Raw genomic sequence first — 16,642 nt, 5'->3', positions numbered from 1 at the left:
GGGTTTCCAGGGTTACATAAAATAGTAATCATATTCTTCACTCAGCATTATTATAGCATAAATTTATGTGTTGCCATAGTTCTCAATTTTCATAGATTCACAGTAATCTCTTAGGTAAGTGTCTATCATAGGTTAACTGTCCCTTTATTGTTAGACATTCAATCTGTTTTGATGTTATTGTGAATAATGTATGCAGTTACGATTTTTGTGCAAGTCAGTATTCAGGATTGTTTTTCTAGGGTGCATGTTAGCCTTGACCAGGCTTCTCTTTACTACTACCAGGAAGCTCAGGGCTAAATTTGTGACCCACTTGTAGGTAGTGGTCATTATTCTCATATTATTCAGATGGCTTCCATTTTTGTTTCTCTTTTTGTTTTCTTATTTCCTTCTTGAAATTCTTCTGACCTTAGGGCTTTTGCCAGTTCTGATCATTGGAATAGCTTGTTCAAAGAACTCTCATGGGTGGTTCCTTTTTGTCATTCAGATTTAAGCTCAGATGTTATTTCCCCAAGAAGGACTTCCTTGACCATGGTGCCAATTGAAAGTACACATTTCCACTTCGTTGTCACTTTATCTTTATAATACCGTCGGGTATGATCTTAATTATTTGTTCATATACACAGGGTAAGCTCCTGAGATGAGGGGCATTGTCTCTTTACCACTGTACCTCTGATGCTTAGATGAATGGTTGTTTTATGGTAGGTGCTTAATAAATGTTTATAACTAAGTGAATGACTCTCACTGTATTTCTGCATCTTTTTCCTGGTTTCAAAAATAGTAAATGCATTTGGTAATGGCAGAGTAGCAATAGAGTATCATGGTGGGATGACTACTCCCATAGACAAAATCCAAAGCAGGCAGAGAAGCAGAAATCTATCCTTGGAGGTCAAGCTGCAGTAGGTAAGATCAGGAAATTTTCAGCTTCTATCCTGGGGTCACTCCCCAGTTCATAGCCTTGCTGGCTTGAAGAGTTAGAAGACATCATTTGGGACTGGCTGAAGCTGAGAGTTACGGGAGAAATGCTTGAAGGGAGGGAGCCACAGAATGGGTGTTCCAAAATCAGTGCATGCAATCTGCCCAAATCCTTAGTTGATTACTAAACTCTGCTGGTGCTAGGAGAACCTAGTGGCCCTGCTGAAAAATCACTGGCTTACCTATTCTTTCTTTTTCTCACCCTGCATGCATCATTTGGAAGTTTTTAAATAATTCCATTAAGTAACACACTATATTATTTTAGGGATTCCTCTAGGACATAAACACATCTGTATGTAAAGATGCAAGAACATTAGAACACTTTCTTCTTTAACCTCCTCTGCTGATCTGTTTTTGTTGTATAATTATTGTTATTGTTTTTAACCCCTCAACAAATTGACCACATAAAATAATGTGCATTTAGATTTAGTCATGTATTTCTCAGTTTCTTGGCTCTTTGTTCTCACCACTCAAACCCTACGGGAACATTTTGCTTGTATTTAAACTGTATCCTTTAAGATTTCATTTTGTGAGGGTTTCCTGATGGCAAACTTAGTTATGTTTACCTGGAAACATAACTTTGCACTTAATTTTGGAAGATACATTCACTAGGTGTAGAATTTTAGGTTGGCAGGTAATACATTTAGTGAATTGAAGATCTCATCACAGTGGCTTCTGGTCTCCCTTACCTTATTGGAGAGGTCAGTAGTCGGTCTGATGGATGTTCCTTTGAAGGCAGTGTCCTTTTTGTCTGTAGCTCTTTGTAACATTTCCTGTTGGTTGCTTGTAGTTTCAGTGTTAGTATCTTTATGTGTGAATTTATTCTTATTTATACTACTTTGTTGGTTCATTGAATTCCATTTTATCCGTGCTTTGTTACTTTTTATTAAATCTGGCAAATTCCCAGCCATTATCTCTTCAGTTATTTATTGTCTTTCCCATTATTCATATTTATATTCCATCTATCTCTGTTTTTACGTCTGTTTTTCCAGGACCACAATTGAACGTATGTTAAACTTTCTCAATTTATCTTCTGTATTTTTTAACCTCTCTTCTGTATTTTACATATTTCTGTCTTTCCATGTTGCATTCTGGGTATTTTTTTCCCAAATTATCTTCCACTTTACTGATTTACTCTTTAATTCTACCAAATCTGCTACTGAATCAACCTATTGGGTTTTAAGTTTTGGTTATTGTGTTGTTACTTTCTAAAAGTTCTCTTTGACCTGTAATTTTGCTAGATAAATTTTTATAGATTGCTGATACTTGCAAAAGCTTTCAAATCTTTTTTGTTTTTGCTTGAAGTGTAGTAAGTCTAGTTGTTTATAATTGTCTGGGAAATCAAATATCTAAAGTTTTTGAAGGTTTATGTTGTTCCTCCTTGTTCTTACTTGTGATTTGTTGTTTCTTTGTGTGCCTTTTATCTTTGCCTGCATACTTTTCATTGTCTTTGAAAAATTATTTGTAAGAATGTTTGAATAATATGGGCTGAGACTGCCTACCTCTAGAGAGATCTGCATTGTTCCTACCAGGTGCCTAGGAATACTACCAGTCTGGAATCACCTTAATTTAGATGAACAACTTGAGGATTTGTGTACTGTCCAGGTGATGTGAAAATTGAACTGCAAATCCATGTGAAGGCTAGTTTATTTCTTTTCCTTTTTAAGGTAAAATAGTTCCCACTTTCCCTTTAATTTTGTCCTGATAATAATGTTACTCTTGATAGTTCTTGGGTACTTTTGGACATATTTTAAAAATACTTTAGAAATTTCAGTTGTTTCTGTGGGAGAGTTAGTCTAGTAATTTAACCATTTCTGAAAACGGAAGTTTTTGACCACATAAATGATAAAAGATTTTCTACAGTCACATTTTTCATAATTTTTCCTTTTTTCTTACTTTTCTCATTCCCAATCATAACTATCCTGAAGTGTGTTATTCTAGTACTGTTACGGTTTTGTTTTTTGACTAAAATCTCTAGTTCATTAGGAATTTATTTTTGTATATGGTTACTATAATTCATGTTTGAATTTATCATCTAAATCTCATGTCTTGATTCTATTTCAGGAACACTGGACGTCCAGAGCTATTTTGCAGTTCCAGAAGTTGTGTGGTTTGAAGCCATTAGTGGGGGTAGTGGATGAATATGTAGATGGAATCCTTAACATTTTTCTCTGTGATACATCCTCAAATGAAGACATCTACTTCCATCATGTCTTGAGAACAGAGGGCCATGCTATTGTATGCCGAGAAAACATCCCTTCTAAGGTGGATCAGTCGGGATGTATTGTGTAATAGATTTTATTTAATCTCAGCCCTTGAAGGTGTAAGAGAATTTAATGCAGGAGGTTATTTGATATACTTTTTAATCTTGGAGACATTTGTAAGATTCCTGCCCTCTTAATGCAGAGCACTCTCTTAATTTTCAAATAACCACAAAAAATACATTTGGCTTATTGTTCTTTAGAACGTGAGTGCTTGTATTTTAAATAATTGATTTGAGGATTCAGTCTTACCTAAGACTAAATTTTTTTTAATTAAAAAAAATTTTTTTTTTAACATTTATTTATTTTTGAGACAGAGAGAGACAGAGCATGAGCAGGGGAGGGTCAGAGAGAGAGGGAGACACAGAATCCGAAACAGGCTCCAGGCTCTGAGCTATCAGCCCAGAGCCCGATGCGGGGCTCGAACTCACGGACCGCGAGATCATGACCTGAGCCAAAGTCGGACGCCCAACCGTCTGAGCCACCCAGGCACCCCACCTCAGACTATTTTCTTGGAGGTCATCTTAGAGAAGACAGCAGTCTCTTATTTTGCAAATATTGATAGTGATGTCTGTATCACTGTTAATATTGATGTTGATAATTTTTGTGACTAGGAAAAATTGTCACTATGGAAAATTTTTTAACTGTTAAGTTTTTGAAGATAATACATTTCCACAACACTTGAAAATTATGAACTGCTAACTTTTTAATTGTTTTCTCTAATTAACCTCTTCCTTCTTTTTTTAATCCTAGGGTTTCAGAGAACTCAACCCTTTAGCTTTATATACTAAGTCTGATGCAGGACCAGAGGATGTGGTCCTGACAGAACTGGGTTATCCTTCCCAGCAACGCTATTTTAACAAAGACCGAGAGATAAGTCCACAATCAAAGGAGAGTGAGTTATATACCCTGGTAAGAGTTTTTTTGCAAATATTATTATAATTGTTTTTATTATTATTAACATTTAATGAGTACCTGCTATATGCCAGCCCCTATAAAAAGCACTTTTCAGCATAACGTATTATTTAATTCTTATAAAATCCCTGTGATGAAGTTACCATAATTGTTCTTATTTTAAAATTTATTTTTGGGGACGCCTCGGTGGCTCAGTCGGTTAAGCATCCGACTTCGGCTCAGGTCATATTCTTGAGGTTTGTGGGTTCCAGCCCTATGTTGGGCTCTGTGCTGACATCTCAGAGCCTGGAGCCTACTTTAGATTCTGTGTCTCATTATCTCTCGGTCCCTCTCCCACTTCCGCTCTGTCTCTCTGTCTCAAAAATAAAATAATAAAAATAAAATTTATTTTTTTAATATTTATTTATTTGGGGGGTGGGCAGAGAGAGAGGGAGAGAGAGAATCCCGAGCAGGTTTCACGACACAGGGCTCAATCTCAACCGTGAGATCACAACCGTCCGAAATCAAGAGTCGGACACTTAACTGACTGAGTCACCCAGGCGCCCAATCGTTATTTTATAGATGAGGATCTGAGGCTTTCCAAACCTAGGAAACTTTGGAAACTTTATGCCATGATCTTAACAGTACCTTGTCTCTCATTATTTGGTTTGAACCTTTGCTTCAGGAACGCCTGGGTGGTTCAGTTGGTTGAACGTCTCTTGATTTGAGTGACTCTTGATTTCACCTCAGGTCATGATCTCCTGGTTTGTGAGTTCGAGCCCAGTGTTGGGCTCTGTGCTGATGGTGTAGAGCCTGCTTGGGATTCTCTTTCTCTCTCCTTCTCATTCTTCTCCTCCCCTGCTCGTTCTCTCTCTCTCTCTCTCTCTGTCTCCTCTTTCTTTCTCTCTTCCTCCCTCCCTCCCTTTCTCTCTCACTCTCTCAGAATGAATAAATACACTTAAAACCCAGAAGTCTTTGCTTCAGTCATGCTTTCTTCTGTATTATTTCTTGCATATGCTAAATCCCATGGCTGCCTTTGTGCATTTGTGAGTTTACCTATACTCATCCAAATGCTGTTCTTCCCTCTGCGCACTTCAGACTCTTCATACTTTATTTCTTTCTCTGTAAACCTTGGTGACTCCCACCCACAATAATAACAATATTAGTATCATTACTACTACTATTGTAATTATGTATTATTCCAGCCAACAAATTAAATAAAATTAAAAGAAATTAGCAACAGCAACCTTTATTGAACTTGTACTACATGGGAGGGGCTGTTTGAAGCACTCACATGTACTGGTTAATTTAGTCTTCACGATCACTTTTACCAGCTTGGTATTTTAGTATATCTGTTTTAGATATAAGTAAAGTGAAGCACATAGTAAGAACTTAAATGATTTTTGAACAAATCAGTATGTCCTCTGAGTCTTCTATTCCTCATGACAACAACAAGTATTGGGCTACAAATACAGGGTGTGTTCAATTTGAGAGCCAAACATGTTTTGAGCACAGCAAGCCTTTTTACTCTCTTTGAAGAAAATAAGAAAAGGGTATTTTGCTTAAATAGGATTTATATATTTGACTTGTAAAATCAAATTGTGGATATGATCTTAATATTTTTAGTAGACATTTACAAAGTATTTGATAAAAAGGGAAGGCCAGTTTGACCACTGGGAGATTAAACCTGTTCTGGAAAATATGTATGAATGTTTATTGCTGCATGTTTGAAACAGTAAAAGAGTTTTAGATTTCTAGTTCATGTTAAAATTTTAGGCTTGTTTGGCCCATAACACTTTCTGAAGCCTGAATTTTCTTAATATTTATTACTTGATTAGAACAATTATATTTCCTGATTCTTAAATAGTGGCTTGAATACAACCTTTGTAATTTTAGAATATCCTGTCATTATTGTATTGATCATAGTTCAGTCCCGAAAATGAAATAAGGCCATCTTTTCTGCAAAAGAGATAAGACTTAAAATTCTCGTATCCCACCCCCACCTATATTTTAACATTTTAAGACCCTCCCCCACCCCTGAAACCCAGCCCCTGGCACCCCCCCCCCCCCGCCCACCCGCCATATACCTGGTTCCTTATAATTCCTACTCTTCTTTTAAGCATCCTGACAGTTTGTGTTACCTCTTTCATTGCATCTTCTCAGGCGTCTTCCTCCCCAGCAATATTTTGGTCATGTCTCTGTGATGGTTCTACACTGAAGGTTGTATGTTGATTATCTGATTGTGTGTCTTCCTTCTATATTTTGAGTTCCTTAAGAGCTGGGACATGCTGCACTCATCTCTGTATCCACAGAGCTACCCTGTGTACATTTCATAATGTGTGCTCAACAAATGCTTGTTGGCTTGGACAGTTTAGCAGGGTAGGAAGATATAGGGTCATGGATAAAGTTAGAAAATAATGTAGCATTTGTGTGACCCATAGTGAAAAATTCCTCCTAGAATGTATGGGCATACAGATTTTAGAAACAGCATTAGTGTAGAAAATAAGTTCTTTAAAACAATTTTTTTTACCATTTATTTTTGAGAGACAGCATGAGTGGGGGAGGGGCAGAGTGGGGGAGGGGCTGAGAGGGGCACAGAATTTGACGCAGGCTCCAGGCTCTGAGCTGTCAACACAGAGCCTGACATGGAGCTTGAACCCACAAACCATGAGATCATGACCTGAGCTGAAGTCGGACGCTTAACTGACTGAGCCACCCAGGTGCCCCTGTAGAAAATAATTTCTAAAATAATTATTTTAGAAAATAATTCCTTCTTTCATATTTACAAGCAGGACATTAATGATGAAAAGGCTTTCAGTCACCTTAAATCTGAGTTAAAGGAGCCATTAAAGGATTCTGAATTCAGTTCTTTGAAAACCCAAGATAAGAGCTGTGGAGAAGATCCCAAGTGGTCCTTCCCAGAGCTGAAGGATCTGAAGGAAGAAAATGAGGTAGGAGAAGAAAGGAGTTTTTTGAATATGTGATTAATATAATTAATTCACAAGTGAAGGGGATTGGAATAACATAGCTCTTTACATTCTGCTTTCAGTGCCATCAGAGCACCTTTCACAGATGAATTACATTTTCTCTACAACTGTCACCAACACCAAAGTTGAAGCAACATAGTCTTGATCACAAAAAAGGAAAGGCATTATCTGGCTTTGATGTGTTAGTTTCTATCTTGTTGCTTCGGATGGTCTTCAAGAATTGTGTAGTGATTAGAAACTAGTATTGAGAAACAATATTGGGAAAACCCAAGAGGAAAAGTGTTGACAGCATTATTGGAGGATGTATTGTATTTTGATTTTCTTATGTTTTAAAATGTTTATTTTCAGAGGCAGAGAGAGAGAGAACGTGTGTACTAGAGTGAGCGAAGGAGAGGCAGAGAGAAAGGGGGTGAGAGAATCCCAAGCAGGTTCCATGCTGTCAGCACAGACCCTGATGCAGGTCTGATCCCACAAATCGTGAGATCATGACCTTATTTGAAATCAAGGGTTGGATGCTCAACCAATTGAGACACCCAGGCACCCCTTATTTTTATTTTAATCAAATGTTTATGTACACCTACCTTAGAGTGACCTATAATCCCTTCCTCTGCATTTTGTATTTCACAGAGCAACCATTTCATCTCTTTTAGCTGCTGCTTTTGGAATTTACTTCTATTTCTTTCATTAAATAACATGCTTATGTTGTTATTTACTGAATTTTCTGTGTTATGTCCCTCTATGAATGATGAGGGTTTAGTTCTCTTTAATCCCTTCACCTCACCACATACACACACACACACACACACACACACACACACACACACACACACATATCCTTTCTGCCCCCTCCCCCTCCATCTTACTAATGTTGTTAAACTTTTTTTTTTAATGTTTATTTATTTTTGACAGAGAGACAGAGTGTGAGTGGGGGAGGAGCAGAGAGAGAGGGAGACACAGAATCCGAAGCAGGCTCCAGGCTCTGAGCTGTCAGCACAGAGCCTGTCGTGGGGCCAGGCTCGAACTCACGAACCGCGAGATCATGACCTGAGCTGAAGTTGGACACTTAACGACTGAGCCACCCAGGCGCCCCTTACTAATCTTGTTATATCCCACGCTTTCCATTAGATCAATATTTACATTATTATGACTGTGAATGCTATTGACAGTCAAGTAGTATGCTGTAGCAACTTTTCCTTTCCAGAATGACTTTTTATTTTCTCTAGTGTTAGGATTTCTTTCTTTTTAAATCAACGTAGAGTAAAATTGACTTTCTTCTGGTGTATTGTCCTATAAACTTTAATACATGTATCAATTTGTGTAACTGTCATTATAATCAGGATACAAGATGGTTCAATCACTGGACAAACCTCCCTGGTGCTATCCCTTTATAATCAGTCTTCCCACATCCTCAACTCTTAGCAACCATTGATTTGTTTTCCGTCACTATGTGAGTTTTCCATTTCTAAGGTGTCATGTAAGTGGAATCATAGACTATGTAACTTTTTGAGACTGGTGTCTTCAGTTTAGCATGGTACCTTTGGGATTTATCCAAATTGTTGCATATATCAATAGTTTGTTCCTTTTGATGGATGAGTAGTAGTTTATTGAATGGATATACCATAATTTGTATATCCTCACTCATTGAAAAATATTTGGGTTGTTTCAGTTTTGAGTAATTATGAATAGAGCCTCTATAAATATTTGTGTACAGATTTCTTTATAAACGTTATCAGGAGTAATATGATAAGTGTATGCCAAACTGTTCTTATCTGGAGAGCAGTAGATATTATTAATAATTTTTATTTTTAGCTATTCAAATATGTAGTAGCGTCACAGTGTGAATTTGCATTTCCCTAATGACTTGTTGAACATCCTTCCATGTGCTTACTTGCCATCTGTAATACATAGTTCTTGGTGAAATGTCCAAGTGTTTTGCCCATTTTTTGGTTGGGTCATTTTTTTTCTTTAAATATTCTGAATACAAGTGCTTTGTCAGATGTGTGATTTTCAAATGTATTCTACTTGTAGCATATCAGATATTCTCTTAATAGTGTCTTTTATATGGCAAAAGTTTTTAATTTTGAGAAATTCCAGTTTATCAGTATTTTTCTTCTATGTACAGTGTTTTCTGTATCAAGACATCTTGAGTTAATTTTAGTGTAAGGTATGAGGATTAGGTCAATATTAATTTTGTTATGTATGGATGTCCAGTTGTTTTAGTATCATTTGAAAAGACAGTGCTTTCTCCATTGATGAATAGCCTTTGTAGACTTGGCAAAAATCAGTTGTCTACATTTGTGTGTGTCTGTTTCTGGACTCTGTGTTCTGCTCCATTGATCTACCTGTCTCTTCAATAATACCACACACTGTCTTGATTACTGTAGCTTTATAATACCTCTTAAAGTCAGGTAGTAGGATTCCTCCTCCTTTATTCTTTTTCAAACTTGTTTTTATTTATTTATTATTTATTATTTTTATTTTTATTTTTTTAATGTTTGTTTATTTTAGAGAGAGACAGAGAGCAGGCAGGGGAGGGGCAGAGAGAGAGGGAGACACAGAATCTGAAGCAGCATCCAGGCTCTGAGCTGTTAGCACAGAGCCTGAAAGGGGCTTGAACCCACAAACCATGAGATCATGACCTGAGCTGAAGTCGGCCACTTAACCGACTGAGCCACCCAGGTGTCCCTCAAACTTGTTTTTAATATTCACTTTCCATTTACTTTTCATGTAAATTTTAGAATCAATTTATATCTGAGATTTTGATTGGAATTACATTAAATCTATAGATAAGTTCAAGGAGAATTAACATCTTTAATCTGTGAACGCAACATATTTCTCTCTGTAGGTTTTCTTTTATACCTTTGTCAGGGTGTTACAATTTCAGTATACAAGACATGTTTTATTAGCTTTATGCCTAAATATTTCACTTGTTTTGGGAGCAATTGTGATACCTTTTTGTTTCCATATTTTCATTGCTAATAAATACAAGTTGAGTTTTGTATTTTGACCTTAATCCTATGAACTAGCTAAACTAGGAGGTGCTTTATGGATTTCCTTTGAGATTTTCTACAAAGATGATAATGTCTGAATTGGGACAGTTTTATTTCTTCCTTTCCAATTTGTATGTCTTTATCTTTCTTCCTGTCTTATTAATAATTATACTGGCTAGAATTTCAAATATGATGTTGAACAAGAGTTGTGGGAGAGGACATCTTGTTGTCCTGCTGAATGGTTTTATCATGAATACATGGGTGTGAATTTTGTTAAATGGTTTTTCTGTATGTATTGATGTGATCATGTTGATTTCTTCTTTTGATCAAATATTGCAGAAGACTGGAATTCTTGGGATAAATCCGACTTGATCATGGTGTATTATTCTATTTATATTGCTTGATTCCATTTGCTAATATTTGGTGTTTTATGTCTGTTTTCATGAAAGATACTGGTGTGTAGTTTTCTTGTACAGTCTTTATTTTTTTTTATTTTATTTTTTTTCAACATATGAAGTTTATTGTCAAATTGGTTTCCATACAACACCCAGTGCTCATCCCAAAAGGTGCCCTCCTCAATACCCATTACCCACTCTCCCCTCCCTTTGCCTGGTTTTAGTACCTGAGTACTGCTGGCTTCATAAAATAGATTTGGAAGTGTTCTTTTTCTTTTCTATTTTCTGGAAAAGATTACATAAAATTAGTTTTATTTCTTTTTTATTTTTAATTGACATTTTGTGGTAACTGAAAATTCTTGTGCAATTATAAGAAATAATACAGAGAGATCTTCTGTAATCTTTGCCCATTTTCTCCAATGGTCACATTTTAAAAAACTGTAGTAAGTATTACAACTGGGATATCAACATTGATAAAATCTGCCTATCTTATTCAAATTTCTCCAGTTTTAATTGTATTTGTGTGTGTGTGTGTGTGTGTGTAGTTTTATATAGTGTTAGTACATGTGTGGGTTCGTGTATCCAGCAGCACAGTCAAGATACTGAGCACTTCCGGGGGCACCTGGGTGGCTCAGTCGGTTAGCGTCGACTTCAGCTCAGGTCATGATCTCATAGTCTGTGATTTTGAGCCCTGCTTCGGGCTCTGTGCTGACAGCTTGGAGCCTGGAGCCTGTTTCAGATTCTGTGTCTCCCTCTCTCTTTGCTCCTCCCCTGCTCATTCTCTGTCTCTCTGTGTCTCAAAAATAAATAAAAACATTAAAAAAAAATTTTTTTAAAGATACTGAACACTTCTATCCTCATGAGAATTGTATTGTCCTATTACAACCACACTCATCCTCTCTCCATAATCCCTAACCCCTGGCAACCACTAACCATTTCTACATTTTAAAAATTTTGTCATTTTAAAAATGCTGTATAAATGAAATCATATAGTTGGCATTTTTTGCTCAGTATAACTTATCTGAGTTGTTGCACAAATTGTTCTTTTCCTTTTTTTGCTGAGTAGCGTTCCATGTACATGTACATGTCACGGTGTTTCACCATTAGCCCTTTGAAGAATATTTGGGATGTTTGGAGGTTTAGCTATTGGAAAGCTGTGATGAACATTTGTATACAGGTTGTTGGGTGAACATAAGTCCTCTGGAATAAATATTCAGGAGCGAAATTGCTAGGTTGTGAGGTAATTACATGTTTGGTTTGATAAGAAACAGCCATCCTGTTCTCCAGAGAGGCTGTACTACTTTACATTACCTCCAGCCAAAGTATTGAGTAATCCAATTTCTCTACGTCCTTATTGGCATTTGGTGTTGTCACTATTTTTTAGCCCTTTTGTTAGGTATACAGTACTTTTATTGGCATTTCCCTAATGGCATATTTGCCCTCTGTGTATCATCCTTGGTGAAATGTCTTTTTCCCATTTTCTAATTGTTTTTTTTTTTTTTGATGTTTTTACTCTTGAATTATGAGAGTTCTTTATATTCTGGATCCCACTCCTTTATTAGATATTTGGTTTGCTAATATTTTCTCCCAGTTTGTATCCTTTGTCCTCTTTACATGGGCTTTTGCAGAGAAAACATTTTTTAATTTTGATGTAGTCTATTTTAACACATTTTCTTTTTTTAATTTTCATTTTTTAAGTTTTTAATTTTAATTCTAATATAGTTGATAATAAAGTGTTATATTAGTTTCAAGTGTACAATATAGTGATTCAAAGTTCTATACATTACTCTGCGCCCATCATGATAAGTGTACACTTTAATCCCTACCACCCACTTCCCCTCTGGTAACCATCAGTTTGTTCTCTGTAGTTAAAAGTCTGTTTCTTGGTTTGTCTTTCTCCTTTTTTATTTTTTCCTTTGCTCATTTGTTTTGTTTCTTAAATTCCACACATGAGTGACACCATATGGTATTTGTCTTTCTCTGACTGGCTTATTTTGCTTACATTATACTGTCAGCTCCATCCATGTGGTTGTAAATGGCAAGATATCATTCTTTTTTATGGCTGAATAATATTGTTTATATATGTATATGTATATATATGTATATGTGTATATGTATACACACATATATATAACAGACACCGCTCTTTACACACCATACACACACACCACCTCATTATCCATTCGTCTATTGATAGACACTTGGGCTGCTTCCATAATTTGGCTCTTATAATTAATGCTGCAATAAATATACAGGTGCATGTATCCCTCTGAATGAGTGTTTTTGGGTAAATACCCAGTAGTGCAATTACTGGATCATAGGGTAGTTCCATTTTTAACTTTTGAGGAACCTACATACCGTCTTCCAGAGTGGCTGTACCAGTTTGCATTCCTACTTACAGTGCACAAAGATTCTCCTTTTTCCATATACTCTCCAACATTTGTTTTTTGTGTTTTTGACTTTAGTCATTCTGACAGGTGTGAGGTGATAGCTCATTGTGGTTTTGATTTGCATTTCTCTGATGATGAATAATGTTGAGCATCTTTTCATGTGTCTGTTGGCCATCTGTATGTCATCTTTGGAGAAATGTCTGTTCATGTCTTTTACCCATTTTTGAATTGGATTATTTTTGGGGTGTTGAGTTGTATAAGTTCTTTGTATATTTTGGATGCTAACCCTTCATCAGAGATGTCATTTGCAGATATCTTCTCCCATTCAGTAGGTGATCTCTTAGTTTTGTTGACTGTTTCCTTTGCTGTGTAGGAGCTTTTTATTTCACTATAGTCCTAATAGTTTATTTTTGCTTCTGTTTACTTTGTCTTAGGAGACAATATCTAGAAAAAATTTGTTATGTCCAGTGTCAGAGAAATTGTTGTCTGTGCTCTATTCTAGAATTTTTATAGTTTCAGGTCTCACATTTAGGTCTTTAATCCATTTTGAATTTATCTTTGTGTTGGGCATAGGCCAGTGGTTTAGTTTCATTCTTTTGCATGTAGCTGTCCAGTTTTTCCAACACCATTTGTTGAAGAGACTTTTTCCCCATTGCATATTCTTTCCTCCTTTGTTGAAGATTAATTGGCCATATAAATGTATGTTTATTTCTGGGCTTCCTGTTCTATTCCATTGCTTTATATGCCTATTTTTGTGCCAGTAGCATACTGTTTAGATTACCATAGCTTTGTAGTATGATTTGGAATTGGATTGTGATTTTTCCAGCTTTATTTTTCTTTATCAGATTTTTTTTCAATGTTTATTTTTGAGAGAGAGAAAGAGAGAGAAAGGGAGGGAGGGAGAGGGGAGAGAGGGAGACAGAATCAAAAGCAGGCTCCAGGCTCTGAACTGTCAGCCCAGAGCTGGTCACGCGGCTTGAACTCATGAACTGTGAGATGGTGACCTGAGCCAAAGTCAGACATGCAGTTGACGGAGCCATCAGATTTTCTTTTGATGGATTGTGATTTTGATGTGAAGACTGAAGACTCTCTGACTAGCTTATAAATCTGTCCACTTAATTTTTGTATAAAACAGGAAGTTTAGGCCAAGGCTTTTATTTATATTTATATATATAAATGATTATTTTTGAGAGGGAGAGAGCACAAGTGGGGGAGGGGCAGAGAGAGAGGGGTGCAGAGGATCTGAAGTGGGCTCTGCACTGACAGCTAAGAGCCTGATGTGGGGCTTGAACTCATGAACTGTGAGATCATGACCTAAGACAAAGTTGGACGCTCAACTGACTGACCTACCCAGGCACCCCAGTTAAGGCTTTATTATTATTACTATTATTATTGTGCCTGTTGATACCCACTCGTTCTAACAACATTTGATTAAAAGACTACTTTTCTCCATTAAATTGTTTATGCACCTTTGTAAAAAGTCAGTTGAACATATTTGCATTGGTTTATTTCCAGGTTCTCTGTTCTGTTTCATTGATCCATATGTCTGTCTCTTGACCAATACTACCCTATTACTGTAGCTATATAGTATGCTTTAATATCTGCTAGAGTGATTCCTCTCACATTATTTTTCTTTGTCGAGATTATTTTAGCTATTTGAGGGTTTGTGCCTTTCCATATAAATTTTAGTATGAGTTGTCTACTTCAACAAAATACCTTGCTGGGATTTTGCTAGGAATTACATTACACTTACTCATCAGTGGGGGACAGTTGACATCTTTACTATGTTGAGCCTTATAATATACAAACATGTTTCTACATTTATCTAGATCTTCTTTGAATCTTTACATCAACATTTTGTAATTTTCAATGTATAGGTCCTGTACATGCTTTAAGTATGACCTATTTATTTCATATTATTTGGAATGATTGTAAATGGTGTTGTGTTTAAATTTTAGTTTTGTATGCTCATTGCTGGCATATAGAAATGCATTTGATCTTTGTATACCAATCTTGTATTCTGTGACATTGCTCAGATTTTTTGTAGATTCCTTGGCATTTTTTTACATAGACAACTGTGTCATCTGCAAATAGGGAGGTTTTGTTTCTTCCTTTCTGATCTGCATTCCTTTTATTTCCTAGCACTATGTTGAATAGGAGTGGTGAGAGACAAACTTGCCTGATTCCTAATTTTGGGTAGAAAAGCATTAAATATAATTTTGGTTTTTTTAAGATTTTTTTTTTTTTATCGAGGTGAGAAATTCCCCTCTATTCCTATTTTTCTGGGAGTTTTTCTCAAAAGCGTGTGCTGAATTTTATCAAATGCTTTTTCATTGATTGTTACCATATTATTTTTCTTCTTTAGATTGTTCATATAGTGGGTTACACTGTTTGAGTTTCACATGTTAAACTAGCTTGGCATACCTATAATAATAGCACCTGGTCATGGTATATAATTCTTTTATATATTGTTATATTTGGTTTGCTAATGTTTTATTGAGGATTTTGCATCTCAGTTCATGACAGGTACTAGTCTGTAGTTGGTTTTTGTTTTTGTTTTTTGTACTATCATGTATGGTTGTAGTATCAGGGTTGTAGTATCAGTATACTATCTTCATAAAAGGAGTTGAAAAGAAATGTTGCCTTTTATTTCCTGGAAGAGATTATGTAAAAATTGGATCCTTTTTTGTGGGTGGGTGGAGGTTAAATCTTTACATGGTTTGTAGATTACTTCAGTAAAACTGTCTGGCCTGGAGATTTCTTTTTCAGAAGAATTTAATTCATTGCTTTAATAGATAAAAGATTATTAAAGGTGACTGTTTCATTTTGGGTTAGTTTTAGTGTTTGTTTTTTTTGAGGCATTGGTTCATTTAAATTGTCAATTCTATGTGTCTACATAGAATTGTTAATAGTATTCCTTTATTATCCTGCAGCAGTGATACCCTCTTGCATTCCTGATCCTGGAAATTTGTATCTTTTATTTTTTTGTCAGTTTTACTAGAGGTTTATCAATTTGAGTGAATTTTTTCCAAATAATCAGCTTTTGGTGTCATTGATTTTATCTGTTTTTCTGTTTTCAAGTTCATTTTTGTTGTTCAGTGTTCAATGTTGTTCATTGCTCTTTTTGCTTTCTTTGGGTTTATTTTCATTTCTTTTTCTACTTTCTTAAGATGGAAACCTAGAGGAGTGCCTGGGTGGCTCAGTAGGTTAAGCATCCGACTTCGGCTCAGGTCATGATCTCACGGTCTGTGGGTTCAATCTCCATGTCGGGCTCTGTGCTGACTGCCTGGAGCCTGGAGCCTGCTTTGAATTCTGTGTCTCCCTCCCTCTCTGCCCGTCTCCTGCTCATGCTCTATCTCAAAAATAAATAAACATTAAAAAAAATTTTTTTTAAAGATGGAAACCTAGATTATTGATTTGAGACTTTTTTCTTCTAATGTAAGCATTTCATGCTATGACCTTCGAAACACCACTTTAACTACATCTCACAAGTTTGAATCTATTATATTTTCATTCATTTCAAATATTTGGTGATATCTTTTGAGCTGTCATCTTTGACTCATTATATGACCCATAATTGTTATATGGGGCGTGTAACAGTGGGTCATATACATATGGATTGTTTAGAAGTGTGTTGTTTAGTTTCCAAGTGTTTAGACATTTTCCTGTTATCTTTCTCTTACTTGTTTACAGTTTAATTCTCTAATCTGAGACTTACATTGTATCACTTCAGTTTTTTAAATTTGTGAAGGT

General features: G+C 35.9%; 1 protein-coding gene across 6 annotated transcripts in view; it reads left to right on the top strand.

The window, feature by feature from the left end:
- Positions 1–16,642, top strand: part of TDRD5 (tudor domain containing 5) — a 104,877-nt gene that overhangs the window by 71,149 nt on the left and 17,086 nt on the right. For 4 of the 6 annotated variants that reach the window (XM_027074330.2, XM_015075521.3, XM_053209009.1 and 1 more), the window contains 3 exons: positions 3,037–3,237; positions 3,987–4,145; positions 6,917–7,078. In XM_027074330.2, coding sequence (XP_026930131.1) covers positions 3,037–3,237; positions 3,987–4,145; positions 6,917–7,078 — 522 coding nt within the window. The remainder of the gene's footprint in view (positions 1–3,036; positions 3,238–3,986; positions 4,146–6,916; positions 7,079–16,642) is intronic. The other 2 variants (XM_027074331.2, XM_027074332.2) reach the window with 2 other exon arrangements.

Source organism: Acinonyx jubatus, chromosome E4 (genome assembly GCF_027475565.1).
Source record: "Acinonyx jubatus isolate Ajub_Pintada_27869175 chromosome E4, VMU_Ajub_asm_v1.0, whole genome shotgun sequence".
In the NCBI taxonomy this organism is placed as follows: domain Eukaryota; kingdom Metazoa; phylum Chordata; class Mammalia; order Carnivora; family Felidae; genus Acinonyx; species Acinonyx jubatus.
The sequence above is the reverse complement of the archived record's forward strand: the minus strand, read 5'-3'. Positions and strand labels throughout refer to the sequence as shown.